This window comes from Caenorhabditis remanei, chromosome III, assembly GCF_010183535.1.
Source record: "Caenorhabditis remanei strain PX506 chromosome III, whole genome shotgun sequence".
Classification (NCBI taxonomy): Eukaryota; Metazoa; Nematoda; class Chromadorea; order Rhabditida; family Rhabditidae; genus Caenorhabditis; species Caenorhabditis remanei.
Window position 1 is genome coordinate 8,357,998 of NC_071330.1, and position 25,286 is coordinate 8,383,283.

General features: G+C 36.9%; 9 protein-coding genes across 9 annotated transcripts; 7 read left to right on the forward strand and 2 right to left on the reverse strand.

Moving 5' to 3' along the window:
* Positions 1–32: 32 nt before the first annotated feature.
* Positions 33–1,577, forward strand: GCK72_009987 (uncharacterized protein; the record flags this gene model as incomplete). Its single annotated transcript, XM_003105899.2, has 6 exons — positions 33–101; positions 149–267; positions 329–404; positions 456–677; positions 1,303–1,381; positions 1,468–1,577. 6 exons carry the CDS (start codon positions 33–35, stop codon positions 1,575–1,577), a joined length of 675 nt encoding a protein of 224 aa, XP_003105947.2.
* A 174-nt stretch (positions 1,578–1,751) lies between these two features.
* On the reverse strand, positions 1,752–3,196 carry GCK72_009988 (uncharacterized protein; the record flags this gene model as incomplete). The annotated part of the gene is made up of 5 exons (XM_003106037.2): positions 1,752–2,075; positions 2,124–2,337; positions 2,380–2,549; positions 2,604–2,765; positions 2,996–3,196. 5 exons carry the CDS (start codon positions 3,194–3,196, stop codon positions 1,752–1,754), a joined length of 1,071 nt encoding a protein of 356 aa, XP_003106085.1.
* Positions 3,197–4,024: 828 nt separating this feature from the next.
* GCK72_009989 (uncharacterized protein) lies at positions 4,025–5,867 on the forward strand (the record flags this gene model as incomplete). Its single annotated transcript, XM_053727635.1, has 8 exons — positions 4,025–4,036; positions 4,676–4,769; positions 4,814–4,897; positions 4,969–5,060; positions 5,106–5,379; positions 5,472–5,578; positions 5,660–5,757; positions 5,804–5,867. 8 exons carry the CDS (start codon positions 4,025–4,027, stop codon positions 5,865–5,867), a joined length of 825 nt encoding a protein of 274 aa, XP_053587212.1.
* Positions 5,868–6,058: 191 nt separating this feature from the next.
* Positions 6,059–6,664, forward strand: GCK72_009990 (uncharacterized protein; the record flags this gene model as incomplete). Its single annotated transcript, XM_003105912.2, has 3 exons — positions 6,059–6,154; positions 6,208–6,423; positions 6,467–6,664. 3 exons carry the CDS (start codon positions 6,059–6,061, stop codon positions 6,662–6,664), a joined length of 510 nt encoding a protein of 169 aa, XP_003105960.2.
* Positions 6,665–6,807: 143 nt separating this feature from the next.
* GCK72_009991 (uncharacterized protein) lies at positions 6,808–9,637 on the reverse strand (the record flags this gene model as incomplete). The annotated part of the gene is made up of 10 exons (XM_053727636.1): positions 6,808–7,059; positions 7,105–7,350; positions 7,909–7,964; positions 8,010–8,310; positions 8,381–8,783; positions 8,863–8,929; positions 8,972–9,098; positions 9,197–9,334; positions 9,383–9,515; positions 9,570–9,637. 10 exons carry the CDS (start codon positions 9,635–9,637, stop codon positions 6,808–6,810), a joined length of 1,791 nt encoding a protein of 596 aa, XP_053587213.1.
* A 1,995-nt stretch (positions 9,638–11,632) lies between these two features.
* GCK72_009992 (uncharacterized protein) lies at positions 11,633–15,762 on the forward strand (the record flags this gene model as incomplete). The annotated part of the gene is made up of 8 exons (XM_053727637.1): positions 11,633–11,754; positions 11,837–12,182; positions 12,728–13,264; positions 13,319–13,754; positions 13,838–14,388; positions 14,440–15,202; positions 15,249–15,421; positions 15,598–15,762. The coding sequence occupies 8 exons, from the start codon at positions 11,633–11,635 to the stop codon at positions 15,760–15,762; spliced, it is 3,093 nt and encodes a 1,030-aa protein (XP_053587214.1).
* A 1,936-nt stretch (positions 15,763–17,698) lies between these two features.
* Positions 17,699–19,130, forward strand: GCK72_009993 (uncharacterized protein; the record flags this gene model as incomplete). The annotated part of the gene is made up of 5 exons (XM_003105919.2): positions 17,699–17,816; positions 17,905–18,271; positions 18,630–18,707; positions 18,753–18,938; positions 18,992–19,130. The coding sequence occupies 5 exons, from the start codon at positions 17,699–17,701 to the stop codon at positions 19,128–19,130; spliced, it is 888 nt and encodes a 295-aa protein (XP_003105967.2).
* Positions 19,131–20,227: 1,097 nt separating this feature from the next.
* Positions 20,228–22,383, forward strand: GCK72_009994 (uncharacterized protein; the record flags this gene model as incomplete). Its single annotated transcript, XM_053727638.1, has 6 exons — positions 20,228–20,339; positions 20,391–20,577; positions 21,115–21,273; positions 21,364–21,733; positions 21,788–21,999; positions 22,047–22,383. The coding sequence occupies 6 exons, from the start codon at positions 20,228–20,230 to the stop codon at positions 22,381–22,383; spliced, it is 1,377 nt and encodes a 458-aa protein (XP_053587215.1).
* Positions 22,384–23,141: 758 nt separating this feature from the next.
* GCK72_009995 (uncharacterized protein) lies at positions 23,142–24,985 on the forward strand (the record flags this gene model as incomplete). Its single annotated transcript, XM_053727639.1, has 7 exons — positions 23,142–23,155; positions 23,202–23,394; positions 23,721–24,146; positions 24,192–24,467; positions 24,511–24,687; positions 24,734–24,856; positions 24,899–24,985. The coding sequence occupies 7 exons, from the start codon at positions 23,142–23,144 to the stop codon at positions 24,983–24,985; spliced, it is 1,296 nt and encodes a 431-aa protein (XP_053587216.1).
* Between the last annotated feature and the right edge of the window lie 301 nt (positions 24,986–25,286).

Below are 25,286 nucleotides of genomic sequence, written 5' to 3' on the forward strand. Positions count from 1 at the left end.
CCTGTATCGGTGGTATTAGAATTTCAGGAAAAATGACTGATAACATCAATGACTTCGATGCCCAAGCAACCGCTGAAGATGGCGTGAATTTGGGATTCACAGTATGTCGGACTGTTAAAATTAGCTATATGAAACATTATTTTTCCAGAAAGAGTTAATTGACGAGATTCGTGACAAAAAAGAATCAAATCCGGGAATGTTCGTGTCAGCGTGGCAAGATGACAATGAAGGTCTCGAGGAAAAGGATCTAGAAAATCCGATTGAAACGTTCGTAAAAGTTTTCTATTAAAATTGTTCTTGGTTTTTATAAACTACATTTTGTTTTCAGATGGCTCACGGCTGCTGAAGATGGAAATCTGGAACTAATCAAAACGATATTAAAAGAATATCCAACTCGTTTGGATGTGAGTAGAAATTTCTATACCACAGTTTCATCCGCTTTACACGTTTTTCAGTGCCACGATGCAGATGGATACACAGCTCTACACCGAGCGTCCTATAACAATAACCTAGAGATTGTTGAGCATCTTCTTGCTTGTGGGGCCAACAAGGAATCACGAACAAATGAAGGATGGACTCCACTGCTTTCAGCCTGCAACTGGGCTAATTTTGACATTGTTGGCCGCCTTTTGAGCAACGGAGCTGATGTCAATGCTGTTTCCAACGGAAATTTGAGTGTAAGACAAAAAAAGCCCAAAAGAAACGATCGGTTAAAATTTATTGCTTTCAAATCGGTTATATGTTTCCGATCTACCCCTGATCAGATCGTTAATGCGGTGTGAGCCAGGCTAGAGTGCCAAAAACGGAAACATGGTCTATTTAAAAGAATCATTCTAGCTCGATCTGCGACACAAAATATTGTCGCGACAAAAAAGTTCCGACATTTTTTACCGACGCGTGTTTGCGGACGTAGTGCTAAATTATTAAATTTTGCACTGAGTCCGCAAACACGCGTCGGTAAAAAATGTCGGAACTTTTTTATTTCGATAATAATGCATGCTTGTAAAAAATCGGGCCGGGCCGAAATTTCTCTCGGCCCGGATTCAAAAATGTGTACTCATTTTGTAACACAATTTTCTGAAATTTTTCGAAAATTTAGAGTACAAATGCTTAAATTATCATACATATTTACCTTTTTATTGAATTTTGAATTTTTATTCGAAAACTTTTTTTTTTCAAAAAATTTCCAAAAAAAACATCAAATTTTCAAAAATGTTTCAAAAAATGTTTCAAAACAGGCCGAGATTTTTCCATATTTTGGCCTGGCCCGTGACAAGTATGAAATAATGTGTTGTTTTTTAGGCTCTCCATTTGGCGGTGAACAGCAGTGAGGACCCAGACAATGTTTATACGACAGTAAAATATCTACTTCAAGCTCCAGGTGAATAATCTTTTCAACACAAAACAACCTCGCCAAACTTTTTGAAAAGTTTCCCGTCCTTTGGCATACTCAATGTTCGTTTTCAGGAATTGATCCAGGAGTGGTTGCTGGAAACGGAGACACTCCTTTGATGATGGCACGCAGAACATCCGAACGTCTCTACACTTCAATACGTGATTTTATCGAAAGACCTTGACATAAATGTTATATTTCATAATATAATTTATTGCTTTGTCATTTTTTGAATAAGAATCAACAGATATCACAAATGAAGTCATCATGGAATGAATGGAGGTGATGTGCGAATCGTAAATCCAAGAAGTGCGGAGAACCCGGAAAAATGAACCATAAAGAACAGAAAATTTTAATTCTATTTGCAATTTTCGTCATTCCAGAGACTTTTGGAATACGGTTCTCGGACAATTACAAAAACTATGGTAATAACGAAAAGGGATGAATACAGTGCCAAACAGACGTATTTGATAATTGTTTCGATTCGGTGTTCTACAACATTATAAAGTACAACATATCCAAAAAATATTCCAGTAACTGCTCCAGCGATATGAGCCAAATGGGAAACTGAGTCGCATTGATCCGCATAAAACCTCCGATACAAAGCTCCACCAAAATCGAATGTGATGAAAACTGCGAGGATAAGAACACGAATCCAACGGAACGGCATTTCGTGCCAATTCTGTAAAACGTTTTTTACTGGAATGTTTTTTAAGGACTAAAAACTAACCAAAATGACATTAGCAACATGAGCAAAAATAAGAGCATAGACTCCAGCAGATGCTCCAACTAGAAGAGAATTGGGATCAATTGCGTACTGTAGAAGAGAACCAGCTGTTACTGCTAGCAAATAAATTGGGCCGATTCTCCAAATTTTGTGAGCAACTTCCAATGGGATACCGACTAGAAGTTGGATTATAACGTTTCCAAGAAGATGATTGAGACTGAAACAAATTTCTTGTTAACAAAAAAGGAAGAATATATACCCAGCATGTAAAAACATGTAAGAAGTGAATCTCCAAGCTTCTCCTCTCAATTTCGGAGCGAAAATGAATATTCCGGGAACTGTATGATTGTGATGTTGAAAGCAACCGGCACAGTCAGTCCAAATACTTTTGCGACCATCTGATTCCCAATAGAACAGAAAGATTCCAACCTTAATTCAGAATTCAGAAGATCAGTTATTTCTGATACGAATGAAGTTACTCACTTGTATCATTGTGATCAGAAACATGAAAATTGGCGGTGGACACCATGAGTAAGAGTCAATATAGGAATGTACTTCTATTTTTTGACTTCTACTCATTACAGGATCTGCAACGTCGTACATTAACCGTTTAATTGTGGATTTTTGAGCCGCTTTTGAGGTGACCTGAAAGAAGAACTATGACAATTTCATTCTAAATTAAGTTCTAGTTTTCCGAGTATTGTTTCACAACAAAACTCAAACAGATGAATGACTCATTTCTTCATGGCCATTAGGACATAATGTTTCCATACAACTGGTTACCAATCTCACACAATCACAGAAAATAGAGCGACATCGAAAAGAAAACAGAATCAGATTATATATCTCTCATTAAGAGAAAGTTTTAAACGTACGATTCTCTGAAATCCATCAACGTCGACCAATTCATCGGGAGCTTCTTTGATTGCATTAATTTGTCCACTACTTAATGGAACCTTTCTTGTTTCGATTCGAGATGCAAGTGTTGACATTGGTATTTCTGTTTCATCCCCTGTTCGCAGTTGATTGAACTGATGACGATACGTTTTTCGGAATTTTCCTTCGCTGCTAAACATTGCGATTCGCAAAGAGAACTGCAAAGAAATAGAGATGTATTGAAAGTTACAAAAAAGAAAAGAAATTGGAAAAGGAATATTTATATGACAATAAGAAAATTGAAGACCATTGTAGCTGAATTTATGTATACTGCAAATGCAACATTCAATAAACTGGAAATGTAAAACTATATTCAATTGAAAAGTTTAAAACATGGCTTTTTTACAAATACAAGATTTGAGAAATTTGCAGGAATAGACTAAAACCGCTGAGGACCTTTTTAGGAAGTATTTTTCAAAAACGTTTTCGATAAGTGCCACTACGTGGCCATTTATTTACTCTACCAATCTTCCTTCCAAAAAAAAGAAGTGTCACTTCGAATAAAGTGAGAAAGTGAATGAAATATGATGAGTCATGGAAAAGAATGGAGGTCGAGAGAAGTCTAAAAAGTGGAGAAAATCGAGAGAAAGGTGATACACTGATAAGAAAAACGGATAGCAGTATAAGAAAAAGAAGAGGAAAAAGAAAGAAGAAGGAAGGAGGAAGGGCATCAAAACTATACAGATCGATTTCTATATTTACATAAAACGACAATGATATAGCCAAATGATAATACATGTGCAAAAAAGAGAACTATAAAAATAGAAAAATGTATCCTAAAACTGGGTTACTTGATGTTAAGAATGATTTGTATTCAAATTTTCAATTGAAAAACATTACTATGAAAGGAGTAATGTCGATGAAGTGAATGGAATGTGACCTCTCCGTAGATATAGAGGTTTCAGTATCTCACTTCTCTAGAGGTCTCTCAATGCGGAATTAAGGCGGGAACAATAAGGTCATGAAATATGCATTTGCTAGTAAGTGCACCCATATTATGAAGTATTATATATGTGTTTTGAAGACACCTGCTCTTTCTTCATGCAGGTTGCATGTGTATCACTCAATTATTCTTTGTCCAGATGGTTGAGATTTTCGACCTCCATTTTACAAGTAGATTCCTAAGACTTCACTAGATGCATGTTGTAAGTATTCTTGGTTGACTGAACGTGTTTTGGAAGCAATTCCCTATCATTGTTTCTACATGTTTCCCGAAACTACAGGAACTTCAGCAAGAAAAAGGGCATTATAGAACTAAACTGTTGTTACTATACTTTGAATCTGGCTAATGAATTGAATTGAATTGAATTGAATACATGTTTCTTTTGTTTTCATTGTGACAGTTGCCATCTTCCCTCTCGGCACCTGCTACGTAGAAGGCCTTGTGTCTGAATTCCTAGGCCAGCCCTTGCGTTTTGGCGGGAAAGAACTAGATTCAAAATGTTCACGTTTTTTTTTATTAAATTTCTTTTTTTAATTGTTCACGTCATAACCTTCTGTTAGAAAAGTCGTGGCAAAATAGTGAATCGACCGAAGTGATGATTTTTCAACGAAAATGGACGGTGCACAGGCGTTGGAGGTAACCTTATTAACATTTGTGTTGTAAAACTGATGTTCAGGCTAAAAACTCAGCTGGATTGAATATCCCATGCCAACAATGCGACCGGACATTTTCTTCTGAACGATCTCTAAGTTGCCATATCAAAGTTCACAGTAAGCTTAAAACACTATTGTTAACATAACTGTTTTATTTCCAGATGACAAAATCCTGAAATGCTGTTTTTGCGAACAAACATTCAACAGAACTGATACTCTTTTCATGCACACTCTCGAACACATAAGTAAAGGGTAGGAATAAAATAATTTAATTTGTAGATTGAAAAATTAAGAACTCTTCCATGTTGTGGTGAAGGATGTCAAATTGTTGTCGAGTCGATGGCGGATGGGGAGACTCACGCAATCGAAAAACATGGTAGTAATGGAGTTGCAGTAATTAAATGCAAAGTTTGTCTAAAACAATGAAAATATCTATTGTTAATCTTTTTTCAGAATTGCCCTGAATCTCTGCCATCCTTTCGAAAAATGCTCTTTCACCACACTTTCAAGCACGGTGAGCTGAAAGAGTTTGCGGATGAAATGACTGCAAAGCAGAAAGAATTTTTGCGAACCAAAAAGAATCAAAACCGAAAAGATAAAAAAACAACAACCGGTGGGTTTGGTGATTTAAAAATCAAAATGGAAGTCGAGGAAAGTGGTGGTTTTGATTCTACTGTAGTCTCGACAGAAGACAACAAAGATTATGTCGATGAAGATGAATTTAAAAGTAATTCCGAAGAAAACGGGATTCTCAAACAATTGCAGGTGATGAATGTTAATAATCTTTGATTATTGGTTTCTCTCAGATTGCGATAACAGGCTCGACAGAATCGAACACTGAAATGATTGGAAATCTTTCCGATGTCATTGCGGAACTGTTCCCATTGACTATCGGTGACCAATATCAGTGCTTGCATTGCATGATGGTGAGTGTTTTATTTTCACGTTCATTCCTAAAAATACAACATCTACAAAGGTGGTAAAACCATCAGTTTTTCTTTTTTTAGGGATTCACTGATGCAATTCTGTGGATGACTCATCTTGGCTATCACGACGTTGAAAATCCCTTCAAATGTTCTGGATGCGGTCGGATGTTTGAGAATCGGTATTTTTATTGTGGTTGCTTCCCATAGAGAATCGTGTAATTGCAGTCAAACCTTCGTTCTCCACCTCACGTATTATGCTCATGGTGCTGATGTACCAGCCCAAAACTAGAACTTGTTTTGTATTTTTTTGTGAATTCATTGTTAATAAATGTTCGAAATGATTTGCTCCCATGGACTGTTTGCAAAGTTAAAGTCTTGGATTAATATCTCATACATTGCTTATCTTGTTTAATCATATTCGTCCCGTTGTCTTCCTGTTCTTCATTGAAACGTCCTATTTCCTACAGAGTATACTAAGCAATGTCCGAAAGAAGGAATCAACTCTCACAGATGCTCGACACGACTCTTCAGAATTTCACAAAAGTATTGACAGAGTCTAAAAATTTTGCGAAATTGGTATGGTTTTTGATTTAATTATTAAACTCCTTTATCACAATTTCACACTTCAGGCTCGTCATAGTAAGATGAGTGTAGACCAGGTTGAAATGAATTCTGTAATGAAACGAATGATACAAGCAACTCAAATCAAGGTCCAGGAAAAAACGGGCAAGTTGATCGAAGAAAACGGCATTTGTGAGCGATTTGACGAACTTGAAGTTCTGACAAAAGAGTCCGAAGAGTTAAACCAGAAATTAGGAACAGAAGCCGGTTATAATTATATGAAGGTAAAGGTTTCTAGACAAAAATGAATATCGTTTTTCGTTTCAGCCAAAACGTGACGTGGCGTTGTATCTATCCGACTCAACTGACAAAATTCTGCACGATGCAGATAGGGAAATCGAACGACTCGTGAAAGAACTCGAAAAAGAAGAGAATGATTTGGCTCACAGAAAGCAGGTTCTCAAAGAACTCTCAACTATCATCGAGTCACAGCAGGAAAACATTATTTCTTCTGTTAAAAATTAATTTTTCGATCAAGACAAACCGAATCAAATCGGTTACTTACTTCTTATTTTAACATAAACAAATATTTATTTATGGTGCTCCTGGTAAAAATAGGAAACATTGTTATTATGCCCTCAATTTATTATAAACTATTCATAGAAAGTTCATTTTTTCTCTGACTTTTTCTCGTCCCCGTCTTTTTCGGTTTTCTTTTCGATTTCTTTCTTCTCACTTTTCTTTTCATCACCTTCCTTTTTATCATCATCCTCCTTCTTTTCATCATCTTTTTTACCAGTCTTCTTTTTTCCGTCTTTCTCGTCCTTCTCACTCAACGTTTTATTGAACTCACTATTCTCAATCACCTTATTCCAAGTTTTATAATCTCCCTTATTTTCCGCCTTCTTCTTATCGCCTAGCTGAAAAACACGCGGTCTAATGCATTTATTTCAACACCTGCTTACTTCTTTCTTCCTACCAGCATCTTGCTGTTTTGGCTGAATAGCTTCAAATGTATCTTCCATTTTCTCTTTTTCTTTTTTTTCTACCACAGACTCTGTCTTCTTTGGCTCCGGTTCTTTCACTTCACTCTTTCCTTCTTCTTTCTTCACAATTTCAGGACTCGCATTATCGGACTGTTTAATAGAAGAACCGGCTGCTGGAGCAACTGGAACAACTGGAGACTGCGAAGATTTCGTAGTAGGAACAGGCTAAAAACTAAATTTAGAGAGGTCACAAAGATAAGTCTAACAGGTGACTCAACTGATGTTATGGCCTTCTTTGATTTTGATTTGCATTGAATCACCGCAGTGATTGCAAGAATCGCCCCAGAAAAAATGTGAACAAGACACAAAACTGAAATCATGCTCGGTGCAGTTTTGACGGAAAAGTCGTCGATTCTTCTCCCGCAGAAATGTTTGAAGAAATTGAAGACTGTAAAAGTTGCGTTCATATAAAAAAGAGCTGTTCGTAGCTTCAGGTCTGTAGAGCAGTACACGTTCCTTATAAACGCTTCGAAATGTCTTTTTTGAATGAGCATACCAGTGTGCACTTTTATTTTCAGGAATAATGAACAAGAAATGGGCAAGGAGATATGAAACATAAGGAAGTGGTTAATCATGATAAAGATTAGAAAAAATACTTCAATGTGTTAGGAGGAAAGTTATTTGTATCAGGTACTTACAGAAAATAAAAATAGAACAAGTGTTCAGAATTCAGGAGGGAGGACAATGATAATGACTTTCGGCAAATTCATTCATTCGTTTCACATGTTCACTGAAGTAGTTAATCATTCCAGAGTTAACGAGACGCTTAGGAAGACCTCCTGAAATTATTTCTTTCCTATTCAATATTAAGTAAATTTACTGACCTTTCAAATCAGTTTTCATGAGCCATTCGAAACACGTAATACCTCCTTCTCCTTTCGATGTTCTTATCATGGATGGAAAGTTGTGTCCTCTAACAATTTTTGGATTTCCGCTAGTAGGGCATAAGTTTGATTCAACAGAAACAAAATATCCGGTGTAGATATCGGTTGTTGAATCTAACTTGATTTTGCGAAGATCCAGAAAATCTCGTGATGAAATGTATCCCCGCATAGCAGGAGCACTAACGGAATAGTACAAATCGGTTGCATTGTCTAAATGAGCTATCATCTTTCCTTCAATAACCTGAAAAAATGAATAGAAATTGAAAACTTCGTTTCAAATATTTTTACAAAATATGGTGGATATAGTTCACCTGGGTATTCCATTTCAGCATATCCTTCCAGGCTATATTAAAAAGCACCAATGCAGGGAATTTATTAAACTCTGCTCGAACCAAAAAATAGTTATCCGGACCTTGCAAAACAGTTGGAGTATTCGATCGAAGCGTTTTCCAACCACCAAGACGAGAATCTCTGATCAATTCCTCAACTTGATCTAGACATTCTCTGAGCGTGATTTCAAATAATCTTCTCGTATCTGGCGGAACTAAGAGACGTGTGCGTGCTTCTTCATCTGAGGAAAACTCAGCAGCGCTTCTGAACTCATCATAATCAGAAGCTATGAAGACGCCAGAGGACACGCGAGAGGGTACTGCCGTTGGAACTTCTGATTGATTCCCAGAGTTTTGCTGTCGGCGTCCACGGCGATGGCGATAACTAGAACAACTTTTCAGGTTGTTATTCAAAAAGTAATTTTTCTTCAACTTGGCTTTTGAAATATGTAACTTAAACTTACTTAGATCGTGTTTCCTCATCTGTAGAAAAGTCAGGATTCTCAACGCCGTCAATGTCTCGTCGAGCGTCTGAAACACGAAATAGAATCTTGTTAATCGTATCAGACTTACGTCTTCGTTCTCTAGGCAATATTTGGAACGGCATAAGATAGAACTCAGACCAGCAGAGTGTAAATGAGGCAATAATTAGGAGTATCGGAGGAACTGCACTCGATGAGTGATTAAAATAAAATAAAACCTGTAATTATATACTGAATTCACAATTTTGAAAAAAGACTCTGAACACCGTACTTCGAAAAGTTGTGGCAGTACTTTAAAATTTGATTGATGACTCACTTTCATAAGTATATAGGCACTCGATGCGAGTGTGGTAAAAGCAACTGTATACCATTGTTTAACCAGACAAATTCCGTAGACAAACCCCAAAATGAGCATCCTAAGAATTGCTAATAAAACAACATCAAAAAGAGAAATCTGAAAACCTATTTTTTAAAATAACAACGTTTGTATTCCGGAACTCACTTTCATAAACTTTGGATTGAAAATATTGATTTCATCGAAAAATATTTTGTCCCAATCATCATCACGTGTTACTGTACATAACAACCAGAGAAGAATAGTTATAGAAGAATCAAAAAATGCCACAACGATAAATCTGAAAAAAAAATTCGTATAATAATTTGTAAATATAAGAATTTTAACAACTTACCGTTTTCTATCTTTGCTAAGACTAGTCCTCGGGTATTCATTGGAAATTAGTGGTTGTCGACCGCTCATTCTCTTTTTCTTGTATTTTTCATGATTTTTAAATCTGAAATGAAGTCATTATTCTGAAGAAATCAAATATAAAGTATCACTTCGGAGCGTCTTCTGGCGCTGGAAATGTAAGATAGGTAGTGGTTGGCGAGGAAATTTTGAATGAGAAATGGAGAAGTGAGACAACTGATAACGAAGAGGTCAATTAGATAAGAAGTCACAAAAATAAGTGTCAGGAGAACATGACAGAGCAGTCTGAAACTGAAAACACGAACCACGAGTTAAAGGTTAAAGACAAAACGATAAAACGATAAAACAAAAAAAAAATGAATTGGTTTACCGCATTTACATTTTGAAGAAACATTTGGAAAAGTTGTGATTGTTTACTTTCGACATAATTTTTCGATAAATTTTCTTATTATTGAATACCAAATTTCTGCTCAGACAACTCGATATTAATCTAATTAGATATACCGAACCTAATTAGACAGAATAGCAATCTAAATATAATCTAGTTAGATTACCTCGTTTTTAAACTCTAATTAGACAGTTTTAAAGTCTAAATAGGCAGTTTTAAAGTCTAATTAAACAGGCAAGTCTAATGAGATTGTATGTTAGTTGGATTAGACAAAACTGTAGTCTAATTAGACGAAATCGTAGACTAATTAGACTGTGCGTCAATCTAACTGGGTTGCGTTAGTCTCTAAATTTACTTGAATTAGATTAATATCGAGTTGTCTGAGTGACGAAAAGTCAGTAGACATAGAAGTCGCCAAGGCCACTGAGAAACTTCTGTGCCGCGGTCTTGCAATTTTCGCCCCACCCTTGTCCACGCCCACTTGGCAAAATGCCAGCTGCTGGCCTGACGGCGATGAAAGTGCAGTTGGCATGATGCCAAATGGGCGGATTCCCTGCGTCGCGGCTGCGAAAGTGTGTGTCATGCGTATGAGACGATACTGCAAACAGTCTTTCTCTCTCTCGCCACCTCCTCATTCTGTGTACTCTCTCGCTTATGTCTGGACGCGTCTCGTGCAAAAGTGCGTCGCTAATTGCTCCCTTTCCTTAAAATGACGTCATTTTTCCTAATTTTGTAAATTGATTTTTTGCCGTAATATAGAATTTAAATGTAGCTTTTATATTTAAAAATAATATATGCTGCTTCATTGTGAAATTCGACAGAAATTTGTCCGAGAAGTCAAAACTTCCTCAAAATTTTTCTTTCAAAAATTTTTTGATATTTTCACACCAATTGTTGAATTCTATAATAATATAATAATAATATATCCTTATAATATCTTGAACTGATTTCGGCGGTGTCACGACCGATTTTTACAGGAGAATTACCATACTTTTGACACTTTTCCTGTTTTTTCTCAATAAATATGAAAGATTAGCATAAAAGAAATTGTCCAATTAACATTTTTACATCATCATCTTCAGTCTTCATTTTTCCCCTCTCCCTCCCACTGCGCGTGATTTTTTTTTTTCAATGCAACTTAACACATTTCTAGTCAGGTGGAGCGGTCTTATGACAAAAACAGAAAAGCGTTCGATAATTTTCAAAGTATTCGGCTAGTTTTAAAGCTATTTATAACTTCCGGTCAGGAATTCTTTTAAGTAAATCTCATGAATTCTTTTAAATTGTAGCTTGTCTTTTTGTGAGATCTCACAACTAACATGCTTATTATCATACTTGTCACGGGCCGGGCCGGGCCAATTTCCAAATTTTCACCGGCCCGGCCTTGTCGGTCCGGGTGAAGCGACTTTTTTTCGAAAAACATGTCAACCCGGGCCGACCCGTGAAATGACAAGTATGCTTATTATACTTTTCGTAATCGTTATAATGATATCTGTTGAATTGGATTTTCTTGAAATGCTCTTTCTTAACATTGGTTCTACTAAGAATCAAAATGTCGAATTTACAGATCACACTCTAAGTATATCGCAGTTCCATTCTGTGTTTGTGAGTCTGAAATCAGAAAAAAATATTGGAGGCAGCCTTCGTTTGAATCCAAAATGAAAAAAGCGGCAGACCGGCCGAATTCCGCGGTCAATGGAAGACATGACTCGCCGGCCACGACCACAAATAACACACAGAACAGTGGAACGCCTAGTTTGAACGGTCAGGACCATTTAAGGTAAGCTTTTCAATACACAAATAACCTTCACACGTTTGAATTGTCAGCAAGATATTCATGAAAAGTCCAGTTTTAGTTCCAGATCGACCTCTTCGTCACCTTTATTTGGTACCGAACCATTGCCTGAGGATGACCATGCGTCGTGTCCATATTGTCAACATGATTTTCGCAAGCCACGTGTACTCGATTGTCTTCATTCGATGTGCGAAGATTGTATTATAGCACAACTTGATGGTCATCTTCAAGCAAAATCCGCTGCTGTCGAAGAAAAAAAACGTGCTGCTTCTACTATGTTAGACTGCGAACTGGAAACTCCGAAAATTAAAGAACGTCCGACTCCTCCTGGTGTCATTCGGTGTCCGATATGTGCTCAAGAATCTCACGTCGGAAACGACGTTCGATATGTTCATGCTATGCTACTGGACTATGTGAGTACAATCATGTGTAAAGCAAACGGTGTAGTTACTTCATAATATTTTAAACGCGAGTTAGGAAATCAGACAATATTGAAGAAAAAACTTTAAAGAAAGGGGATTCAGTTTGCACTGTCCCTAATATCTAACATTTTATACTTTCATCAGAAGGTAACTTGTAGCATGTAAAACTACCACCGCTTGTAGTTTTCTTACTGAATTTCATTATAACCGACCTATTTATAATAGTTTCAATTTGATCAATTTTCTACTACTTCAGTTTCGTAACGCGGCAGAGTAAAGAAACCATTTTGAATAGAATGCATATTTTCAAAGGAAGACAAAATTACATTTTTGCTCTGGAGGTTTTTAGGTTCGGTTGTTTTCAAGTTTCGTATCTGTGAACTTTTTATATCAGTAAATGTCTTACTGCAGTGTTTTTATATGTTCGTGGATAGTAGACATCAAAATCGATAAGCGAAATTGCTCCGATTTAGGAAATGAGTGAACATTCTACAAAAATAACTACAAAAATTCAATGATTTTGAACGATGTTACAGGTTCGCCTTGCCGAACTTCAAGAAGTTGAAGTGGAGAAAATGGTGGCGCATCATAGTAAACCATGCACCGCATGCAAGTCGGAACAAGAAGCAATTGCTTTCTGTGACCAATGTTCATCGGATCTGTGTGAAAACTGCACCACTGCCCACACCGTCATGAATCTTTTTGAAGGCCACATCGTCACCACATTTGCTGATCTTCGTGCTCATGGCATTCATCCAGAACTCCGACAAGTTATGTGTACCACTCATAATCAACCTATGAGATATCTTTGCGCGGCATGTGAAACCGCTGCATGTAAACAATGCCTAGAAGTCGATCACTTAAATCATAAAATCATCGACATTAACGATTTGGTTATCAATGCAATCAAGGAAGATGTGACTAATACGGTGGATCGTGTTGAGAAAAAATATAACAACTCGGTCGCAGATATGAACAGCTTGCCAGATAAATCACAACAATTGATTGAGCAATATGAAATTGCCAAATATCGAGTTGAGAAACATTATGATGAGTTACGCAGTGCACTTGAGGTAAGATCGAGAAAAAAATATCGCCCGAAATAACGTGATGTTCAAAAATTTCAGGAGAATCATCAAAAAGTTTTAAATGAGCTGGAAGAAGCCCGCGTGCGTCAAGAAGTTAATATTGATGATATGTATCGTAAATCACAAGTAAACGAAGCGCGTGTCCATGACGCCATCAATTTCACTCGTCGTCTTCTCGCGAAAGGAAACGGTCTCGAACTTGTTGTTTCACGAAAAAAGGTTATTCAACAATTTGGTAACCTTTCTCATGCTATTCCATCTAATGGACATCAAGTTGAATTGGAATTCTTGACACCGTCGAAAAAACAAGTTGATCATTTTGTACATCAACTAACGGGAACTGTTATTGGTCGAGTGATACAACCAACTGTCAAAGATGTGACAAACGCAGTGGACAATACCGAAAAAGCAGAAAGAGGTGGATCTCAAGCTGGAGTTAGAGCTAGTTCAATAACAAGCAGTGCTCCACAAGATGGTTAGTTGAAACATTCTCTCAAAAACACTACTCTGAATTGCAATGAAACTTGATTCTAGCTAATAAAAATATTAATCTTGTAGAATGGGGACGTCCTGTTTATCAACAAAATCCACAACTTGGTGCGATTGGAGGAGAACGTAAGAAGAACACACAAAACGGAACGAATGGTACACGTACCAGTGGAGAAAACGCGTTTGGAGGTTGGCCACCAAGCAGCAATCCACCAGATTCAACAACACCACCACCAACTAATGGTCAGCAGACATTACTCGCTGGAGGACAATCCCAATCCGCAGCCAATATTGTGACTCAACAACAGCTCACAAATCTTCCTAACGCTGCAGCAATTGCTGCTGCTGCCGCAGCGGCTGGTATGCGTCCTGATTTAGTTGCGATGGCGAATCATATGGAGTTGAATGCTCTGACAAATGGGTCATCTGGAGGAACTCAAGCATCTATTCCAGAATCAATGTTTCCCATGTGGCCTGCTCGTCCTGGAATTCCGGCAGTACCGACTCCGACTACTACGGGTCTTTCTTCGAATGCATCTGCCGCTTACCTGCAACAAAAAATAGCAGCAGCTCAATTGCAGGCACTCAGCCAACGACTGAATCCACAAATGCTCTCAATGGTAAGTAATCAGAATTGACATGTTGTCATGTTTTTAAAGCAAGAATTTTAGACAAATCTCCGCAACAGCCAAACTATACAGGAGCTTATGGCAATGAATGCGTTGACTTCTCTCAATATGAATCCCCAACTCTCTACTGCTGCAGCTGCAGCAATTGCTGCATCCGCAGCCGCTAACTCAGCTTCATCTACAACCGTAGCTGATGTTAGTCAATCACAAAATGCAAGCTCACAACAACGTGTCAGCGATCTTAAAGTTCATAGTGTGTTTGGAACATCACAGCAGGGTAGCACGATACGAGAACTCCACTGTCCATCTGGTTTTTGCCTTTCGGATACTGATGATATCCTAATCGCTGATACTAACAATCATCGAGTAGTAGTTTGTGGACCACCACACCCATGGAAAATCGGACGTCCTGGAACCGATGACGGGCAATTGTGTTTCCCACGTAAAGTGATTGCATTACGTGGAGATGTCGTTCGATACGTAGTACTCGATAAAGGAGGAGACGGAAAAACTCGCGCTCAAATTTTCGAAGCACGTGGAGAATTTGTCAAGCGTCTCAACATGGTTTCCTTAGTTCCACGTGGTGGTATAGAGGTTTCTGCAGCTGCTGCAACGCCTACTGGTCAGCTTTTGTTAGTTGATACTGCTGGATTTGTATATTCAATTGATGTTGATGCTCCTCGAGTCACTTTCTGGTTCGATGCATCCACTCAACTTGGTGAAGCTTCTGATGTTGCCATGTTTGACAATTTGATTTATATCACCGACTTTAAGCATCATTGCGTACAAGTTTACACTTCCGAGGGTATTCTTTAAATTTTATGAGCATTTCTATTCGAAGTCTTTTTCAGGAAAGTTCATACGCAAAATGGGCGAACCTTCACAGACTCCTTATCCTATTGGAATTGACGTTTCGAAAGCAGGAGAAGTACTTGTTGCTGATACTCATGGAAATCATCTGCATGTTGTCGTATTTTCTCCAGAAGGACAACACATCCATTCGTTTACGCATAATGAATTCCGAGTAAGCTTTTCAAAACAAAAAATTGATTACATAATTGTCTTGATAATACATAATTGTCTTGTTATGAAATTCCACCGTCCAGAACTGAAGTTCAAACAGACTGGAGGGTCCCCTCTGAAAATTTACTTTCAGCTTGCTAGTTGAGAGTCACTGTATAACCAGTCTGATTTTTTCAGCTCTCTCGTTGTGTTGGTCTACGGATCGCGAAAAGTGGACACATAGTGACTCTCTGCAAACATAATCATACTTTATTCGTTTTCAAGCCGTTGATTCTTCCGAATGGAATACCAGTACCGACCCCTGTTCCTCATTCGGCGTCGCTAATCAACAAGTTCCAATGAAAGTCTCGTTTTTCTTGTACATTTTTTCATTTTTAGCCGTCTTCTTTTTCTCCCTTTGCTTATCCGCCTTCTTCTTGTTGTTCCCGGTGTTGTTCTTTTATTTTATGTTCCTAAGTTTCTTTTCTCATCCCATATCTTCTGGTTCTTTCTCTTCATGCCTCATTGTCTCAACTGTCCTCATAAGCTTTTATTTTATACAAAGACTCGTCTCCCCTTTCTATTTGGTTCCATTTCCCCCAAAGATTTTTTTGTTATCTCTCCCGAATGTATCACCAGTTTTTTCTACATTTATTCAATTTATACCATTTTATTCGTTAAATTGTAAATACCGTTAGCTTTTTTTAAACTCTCAGATACTTTTTTTGTCCTGCTCGGCCTTTCTATTTCTTCAAATGTTTTTTATTTGTTTTTTATACCCTCATAGGTTTACAACTCTTGTATCTATTCCAAGTGAAATTTCATACTCTGCTCGCCAAAAAACCCAAAAAATGACCGGGCCTTTACACACCTCTTACTCACTTCCGTTTATTTCTTCAAATTCTGTTATTGTCCATATAACTTCAGAACTTTCATGGCGAATCAAAGTTCTGAAATTATTTCTTTTTTACTTTTATCTACATCGCAACCTCGCCACTCTCGTCCCAAATGTTATTCTTAAATTTTCCCAGTGCTTCCATTTATTTCAATTCGTACTTTTGCATTCATTCAAGTGTTATATTTTCCGATGTTTCAACGTTCCCATCCAGATTTTACACTATTTCACAAAATGCTCAATTTTCATTCTTCCCGGCTTTTCTGCATTTATAGCTATTCTAGAGGTCAGACATATATAGATATATATATTCTATATGTCAGTTGAGAACCCCTTTATTTACGTATCAGTGAAAGCGTAAATGGGGTGGTTTTCTACATTCTCTATACATTCACAATTGTACTGTCCCACTAGTCTTCCATCCCAATATTCTCAGTCAGTAGGTACCACAAAGCTCTTTTAAAAGCACTCTTCTTTAATCAATTTTTCATCCTCGTTCTTGAAATATTTTTGCAAACATTTTGGATTTTATAGTTTTGTACATTTCTCTTTATTTTCTTCATTCGAATCAAACCTCATCTTTACTCCCGTTTCGTAATGACTTTAGATGCAATTTTATTCGTTTCCTTTTTTTATAAGCCCGTACCCTTTCCTATTGAAATTTTATGTTTGCCGTTAAATATACTCTTTTTGATTTCACTGAAATATGCTATGAAGCGCTACCTTACTCTCTTTTTTATGCTAACCACTTTGTTTTTTCTTCATTTCTGTGTCCATTGTCCATCAGCCGAAGTGCTTTCTAGTACATTCTCATTTTGAAGATATTCCCAGAATTTTATTATTTTTACTACATCTTTCTTTTTTAACTTTGATGAAAAATAAAGTGTTTATCATAAATTGTCAGTTTTCGTGGACTATTCATTAAGTGTTCAATAGTCGTTGTGAGTGCGCGAGAAATATCGAATTAGAAGAGTGTCTGAATCTAGTAAGAGGTTGCAGAGAAAGAGAAAAATGAAAGCGCTGAGATTCATTACGCTTGATCAATAAACATTCGGGTCAGCCGTAGTTTAAACCTAACTTGTCCCGGGCCGTGCCGTGCCGAAATCGGAATTTTTCTCTTCGGCTCGGAGTTTGAAATTCATAAATTAATTCAAAACATTGTTTGAAATTTAAAAACAATTTATTGAATTTTTTAACGAATGAATATGTCGAATTTTTTACCATACTTCAGAATTCAATCAAAAGCTGTTGTGCATCAAAAAGTTGAATTTTTTAATGCAAATTTTTAAAAAATTCAAAAAATAGGTAAATACCTTTTTTGATAATTTGGTTTAAACGTTTTTTTTTCAGTTTTAAAAATTCGTTTGAGGCATTTACTAGTTTTCCAGTCGGGTTCATCGAAAAATGGCTTCGAACACTCCTGAAGATCCCCAAAGTTCTTCGCCTCCATTAAGACAACCTCGCCTGATAAGTCAATTAGCACGCATCGAAGTGGAAGAACGCGAACGACCAAGGAAAATGAGTATGTTCCTTCGTGAATGTATTGTAATTAATGATTATTAATCTGACAATTATAAACTCTCATAGAAAAATGAAATAAATCCCTTCAGGGTTGATGTTTGGTGAACATCAAGTGGTTTTTCTTCGATCGGATGGTTTGAGAAGTCGCATGGCCCGTACAAACAAGAAAAACACTGAAGAGAGTAGCGCTTCAGAAGATCCGGGAGCGGGATCTTCTAATCTGAGCGAAATAATTGATGGCGTGGCTACAGGACGGATCGGGACTGAATCATATGATTCTGTGAATTCATTATCTACCTCGTCTTCCTCACCTACAAGTGTTGCTCCTATATCCACCACGAATTTTGAAACATCGGCGATAGGTACCAAAGGTGGAACATCCACTGAATCGTTTGAAACGCGAACGAAAACAGGAAATAGAAGTTATCACCCTCCTCGTCAATTTCATGGAATATCGTTAGTTTTCTTTTTTAACATTCTGATGATTTCTATATGGATCGACACTTTACGCTTGGAAAGATATAAAAAGCAGACTTGTCACGGGCGCCCGTGCCCGCGAGCTGGAAAGTATTCGAATATATCTCGGCCCGTTTGAAACCAAAATTAAATTTTTTTTTGAAAATTTTTGCATTTTAAAGGAAAGAGATTAGTTTTCGACAACATCTTCAGAATTCAATGAAAACCTGAATATGTTCACTGTTGAAAATTAATTTTCAAATTTTAAAACTTTGAAAAAAATTGAATCCAGACCAGTCCAGCCCGGTTTATGACAAGTCTGATATAATATAAGCCTTCGTAAAAATGTTGATTACAGCACAATGGTGACACATAAACGACGTTGGACTTACCAAACGGCATGTAATATCAATGCAGCTGAACAGAACAATGATAAGTAAGTGTTTTCATACTTTTCTTATTCACCCATACGATGTTTAAGTCAAATAACGTACGTCTCCAATCCATTCCTCCCATTGCCACGTGGAAATAGACGAAATGGAATGTGTACTGCAACTCGTATGAACTATGCTGCTCAGCGAATAGATAACCGCAAATACCGTGCACAAGCACAAGCTCATCATCATATCATGAGTTCTGGTAACGATGATAGTGTTAGCTGTGAAAAGTGGGTTGACTTTAGATTATTATAGTCAACTTGTTCCTATGAAAAAATTTCAGATGCAAGATGAAATATTACTTTGAATCCATGAAAGCTCAGAAACTGATTACATATGAAGATAGTACAAATGACGAATTCCTCCCGATAGTTCGTTTCAACTGCCCAGTTTGCAAGGAGCTAACAAAAGCTTCATTCTAAAAACTTCTATTTTTACAAGGGACATCTTGGAAATACACCGGAGATCGAATCAATCAAACACCATTCACCTAATTAAACTTCCATTAAATGTAGGGAGGCGGTATCCAGAAGTAGAAAAAACTGGATCGTAACCGACCCCTCCTTTTTAGTTTTATAATCCTTTTTTAGTGAACTTTCTTAATTGTCTAGTGATTTTACATTAGTTTTCTGTTTAATGTACGTCGCTGAAAATTACGTCCGACGAATTGTTGCCATTGTTCATAATTTCAAATGAAATCTCAAACGGCGAGTTGTTTTCATGTTTTTTTTATTTCCTTTCGTATGTGGAATGTTCGTGTGATTACTTTATGTTATCAGTTTCACTCTCAAACTAACATTCGCTGTCTTTTTTATTTTAAACAAATCTGTGTTCCGTTGAATTAGGTAATTTTTCCGATTCGCAGTTGCTTTACAACACCTATTGGAAATTTCAAACAGTTCTGTCTTTTTTTGAAGTATTTCAAAGTCGAATTCGCCTGCGGTTTTCCGTCAAATATCCCGTGCAATGTTTGCCCCTTTACTTTGGCAATATTTTCGTTTCGGATTTTTCAATAATTTCATTACGGAAACGATAATATTGCCATCGTTCGATTATATATTTGTTTTCGAGTTCCGTGGAATTCCGTCGAAACTGTGCTTTCCGGTCATGAATTAATTTGATTTAGGATACCGTAAAAACTGTATTAGAGCGACATGTCGCTCTATTTTTCAACCGCCTCTCAGAAAAATGTGTGGTTTCAGAAACTCATTAAAATTGAATGGAAAAAGTTTTTTGAAAGTTCTATTCGTTGATCTAGAGGTTACAATTCACGCTGCTTCTAATCAGAACCAAGAAAATACACTGGGATAATCATATTCATGAATCCTGAGTATAGATGGGTGTCGTTCTATTAGAGGTGTCGTTCTATTAAAGGTGTCGCTCTAATACAGTTTTTACGGTAATTTTGAACAATACTGCTCCTTTTGTAGAACATATATACCATTATTTGGAATAATCAGACTTCAACTTCGATGTTTATTTTGTAGCTTGAAAAATAAAACTTTTTGTACTTAACAGAATGAATCGGTTCACCGGGATGTCTTCGAAACCGATAACGCCAGTCAATGAACAGAATATCACGTTCCGAAAGAAAATATCGATGGTTTCTACCTTGCTCCAAGGTAGTGATGGTAAGAACAGTTTCACCAATTTATTCAAAAAGAGACATAATTGTATTACAGGTCAGCCTGTAGCTTCTTCACCGCGGAATTGTTATTCTCGACAAAATGTGGCTCCGTTGCGACGGCATATGTACAATGAAGCTGACGGAGGAGCTATCAGTACTTCAGAACAAACTCCAATTGAACAGAAAGCCACTGAAATTCGTCGTATGAACAACAAAAAGGAGGCGTCAGGAAGGAAAGAAGAGTGAGTCTATAGATACAGACTATTAATATTTTTGACATTTTTTTAATTTTATTATCTCAAAATAATAGGATTTGATACGAGAAAAAGAGACAAGAAGGCACCAATAATTGTTTTTTTTTCATTATGAATAGTAAGACAAACGAATCCACATTAGTCGAATTCACTGAAACTGAATTGAGCAATTGACTCATTTCTTTACTCCGCCCTGATTCGAGCAAATACTTTCCGAACACTCACTCACAGTCTATTGGAGTACAAAAAAATGGGTTAGCACACACAAACATTGGCTCATTTCTCAGTGTCAATCTTTCTCAGTCTCTCACGTCCATCTCTATTTACCAGAAATAGAAAAAGAAATAGATATTCATTTTGATAAATTCTCTTGGTTTTTGAGAGAATTTCGACGCTCACTTTCTCGTAATGCCGTTCATTTGGCACCGTCCTGCAAGGTTTGTAATATTATCCGAACAATCTCTATGAACAGTGAAAACTGAGAAGTTCGAAGTTTAAAAAAACGTTGACTACTCTGTATTTCAGGACCCCTGCCCCTCCGACAATTTTGATCGAAGGACCATCTTCGGAGGCCAGTTCAAAATCAAATCAGAAGAAGACAAAGCCCTCGACTTCGTCTCTTGCTTCTGTTTTCAGAAGTCGTGCCAGCTCCCCGATGGAAGCTGTTCGAAAGGTTTTCGGAAGGTATGCAATTCGGAACCATGACATAGATGTTCGTGAACATTTTGAACTGATAACAAATCGTTTATAAAACATTATGATATCCATATTCAGATCATCATCAAAACAACCAAAGGAATTACCTGCACCTTCTTCGTTGATATCAGTGTCATCAGCAACAACCGGAACTGAAACAAATCTCACTGAAGAACTTGAAAAACTTAGGAATCAATTAGCTCATGCACATAATCAAATTGCAGAGCAAACCAAGAAACAGAATGTAGTTCAAATGGTCAGTTGTTCGCAACAAACAGATCTAATAAATTCTGCAACCGTGACCACAATGACTGATGAATACGAAGAAACTAAAAAAGAAGAGAACCCAGATAAAGAAAATGTTCATCCAGATATCATTTGCCTTGAAGATGATGAAAACAACTCAAGCAGAATTCAAAGTTTGCTAAAAGAATTGTCATTGTTAAAGGTAATTCAAAATGAACAACTTTCTTCACATAATAAAAAATTGTCATGTTTTCAGAAAGAAAATAATGAACTGAAAGAAGACTTCAGAAGAACTCGTAAAGATTTTATCTTGATTTTGAAAGAAGCAGTTATTCGAAAAGATGAAGCTGAACGAGAATTGGACATAATTTCAAAAAGTATTTGTAATGAAGACGACTGGGATAGTTTAATGTCTCAACAAACCCATGCACTTCGCAGAAACGTACTTCTAATGTGGGTACAAAAGAAGTAAGTTTCATTTTTGATTTTTTGATAAGTTTCACCTTTTTTTCCAGACTTGCTCTGTACTCGGATCAATTAACAGTGTCCAACTTCAGTTCTGATTGGGCAGACTGTCGTGCTTTTTGTGCTCTTCTGTACGACATTTTCCCAGAAGCCATGTCTGATGTCTATGTATCTCCAATTGTTGGAGATTGTGTAACTCGTTGCCGACGTACGTTTCAACGTCTCGAAATTCCATTTGATGAACGTGCTCTCGGAATTTCTACTACGCCTTCATCTGGAGTTGATGATGATGCGACTTCTGGCACGGCTATCACAGGTCTTATTGATTGGCGTTACATTATGAATACTGTACTCGTTCTTTACAAAAAGGATGTGCACGGAAAATGAAGAAACAGAAAACGGCATACGTCTTCTAATTTGTTTCTCCAACCTCATTCAACTCTGATTTCTTTCATTTTTCATTCACTGCCAATTTCAAATGATCTTTTTCGTAATCCTATCTAACTTTCTTCCAAATCAAGTTCTCTCTATTGTTGTTATTTGCAGTTTAATTTTCCATTCCATAATGTATAATACTGGTTTTTCCACGGAAGTTTTCCCATTCGCTCAACGTTCTGATCGACATTTAACTTTAAAGAAATCGTAAAAATCAACTTTCGGAATACAGACGTGCGAGTAGAGAGAGGTTCAATATACAGCGTAAAAGTGATTGAAACACCATTAAAATTCCTCGTCTTTAGAAGATATTATTCAAGTCAAGAAACATTGGGCGCGTTTTCCAGGTCAAGGATTACGGTAGATATGTTAACCATTTGTCAATTGTTATCTATTATTTTGGTATGAAATGGACCTATTGATAAGGTAACAAAACTGTACGAATCAATAAGTATTTGGAAACTTTGACTGAAAAAAATAATGGACGTATTCACTAGTCTCATGCTCTTACGGTCAAACTTTTCTAAATTCACGTTTTCACAAAACTTCTGAAATTAAATCGAGCTTTCATGTTCTCATTTCACCGAGGTTAGGTCTCTATCACTTTCTCGTTTCCATCAGTTCTTACCTTTCCCTTTTTATTTCAAAAATTTTGCAAAACAACGAAGCAAATAAGTGAAAAATCAACAATTTTCATTTCTGATTAAAAAATGTCGAACTCGGTGTAAGTGAAAAGAATAATAGAATGGAATTGAAATAAATATTTTCAGTCCAACTGATGTATTGAGTGCGACGATTGAAAAAGAAATCTACTATCACGGATTGATGCCAAGAGAAGATGTTCGATTGATTCTTGACAAAAATGGGGATTTTTTGATAAGATTATCAGAACCAAAGCCAGGAGAATTTCGATCATATATTCTAAGCGTTATGTTCAATAACAAATTAGATGATTTCAACTCGGTTCGTTTCTTTTTTTGATATATTTTAAGAGACAATATCTGTCTGTCTCGAGGACAGGCCATGTTGCGCATCGGCCAAAATCATCCGTTCAGACTGAGTTTATGATATGGGAGTACCCTGGGTAATCTTAGAAATTGTTCATTCGAAAGTTAAGGTCAACATGTTTTTAGAAATGAATCAGAGCCTAATGTGATATCATATACATAATTTTTTTAGAATACCCAGGGTACTCACATGACATAAACTCAGCCGGAAGGGATGAGTTTGGCCGATGCGTAACATGCCCTGCTCGTCCTCGTGAGACAATCTCCTAATCTTAATTTCAGGTGAAACACTTCGTGATAAATAATGCACAAAAGAAATATTTCATAAACAATAATGTATCATTCAACTCCATTCAACAAATGCTCAGTCATTATCAAAAGAGTAACACTGAAATTCAAGATGGGTGCAAACTAATTATACCAATACGTCGCCAATTTTGGGAGTTGGATCATGAAATGATACATATTCAAAAGAAATTGGGAGAAGGTGCATTCGGCGAAGTGTCAGCTGGTATAATGAAGTTCAAAAGAGGAGGAAAAGCGGTTTCAGTTGCTGTGAAACAAGCAAAATTAGAGAAATTGGGTAAAGATCAGATCAAAGATTTTATGATGGAGGCAAGAACAATGAGGAAATTAGGTCACCAAAATGTAGTGAAATTCTACGGAGTTGCTGTCTTACAGGAGCCATTGTATCTTGTCATGGAACTGGTAGTTTTTAGGAATAATACATTTTCAACCACTCTCATAGTATAGGCTTCCAATGGGGCACTCGATGGCTATCTGAAGAAAAATGAAGATTTGCCGGTTGAAAAACGGACTGAAATGCTGCTTCAAATTGCTTGGGGTCTCGAATACATTCATGGAAAGCCGATGTTACATCGAGATATTGCTGCGAGAAATTGCCTTTACGGCGATGGACAAGTTAAAATATCAGACTTCGGATTAACAAGAAATGGCACATTCTATCAGGTTAAGCCAAATACCAAAGCTCCGATTAGATGGTTGGCGGTGGAAACAATCAAGACGATGGTGAGGTACAATGTCTTGATAATATAAAATGAGCTATTTTCAGATTTGTTCTCAAAAAACAGATGTATGGGCATATGGTATTCTCTGTTGGGAAGTCTTCAACAATGGAGCGGAGCCATATCCTGGAATGACACCTGCGGATGTTGCTCAACAAGTATCCAATGGATATCGCATGCCACCATATCCATTAGCACCACCAGATGTGCAGACTTTGATGATAGTACATAAGTTTATATTTTAGATTAAACTAAACATTTTTTTTATAGAACTGCGTTGCGGAAAACCCAAATGACCGCCCAACAATGCCCGAAGTCGCCATAACATTGCAACGGGTCACTGGTGTCCCTCGTCCGAACTTCGCAATGATCGCAAAGAAGCAAGCTGAGGAGGTGAGCAAGAGACCAATTCCAAATGAATTTTAATGTTTTCAGCTATTACTCATGAACACTGCAACTGTAAAAACTAATACCCAGCGACGTAAAGGAACTAAAAAAACTGCAGTTCCGAAGGGAATGTAATGAACTCAATTAAATGTTCAGAAGAATAATTTTTTATTGGAAGAACCATACTATCTGATCTATTATGAAGATTTTTATCGGTTCTGTTTAAACACATCAAAGCGGCTAAATATACTTATTATTGTTTTGTCAAACTAATTTCGGCAACAACGGCAACGGCTTTGGAAATTACAATAAATAGTATAGGATAAGATGGTTTTGAAAAAAAAAGTCCACCCGATTAAACAGAGGTTGACTTTTTGGATACATTTTGGAGACGAGAACGAAGAACATGAATGAACATCCGATACCATTCGAAAGG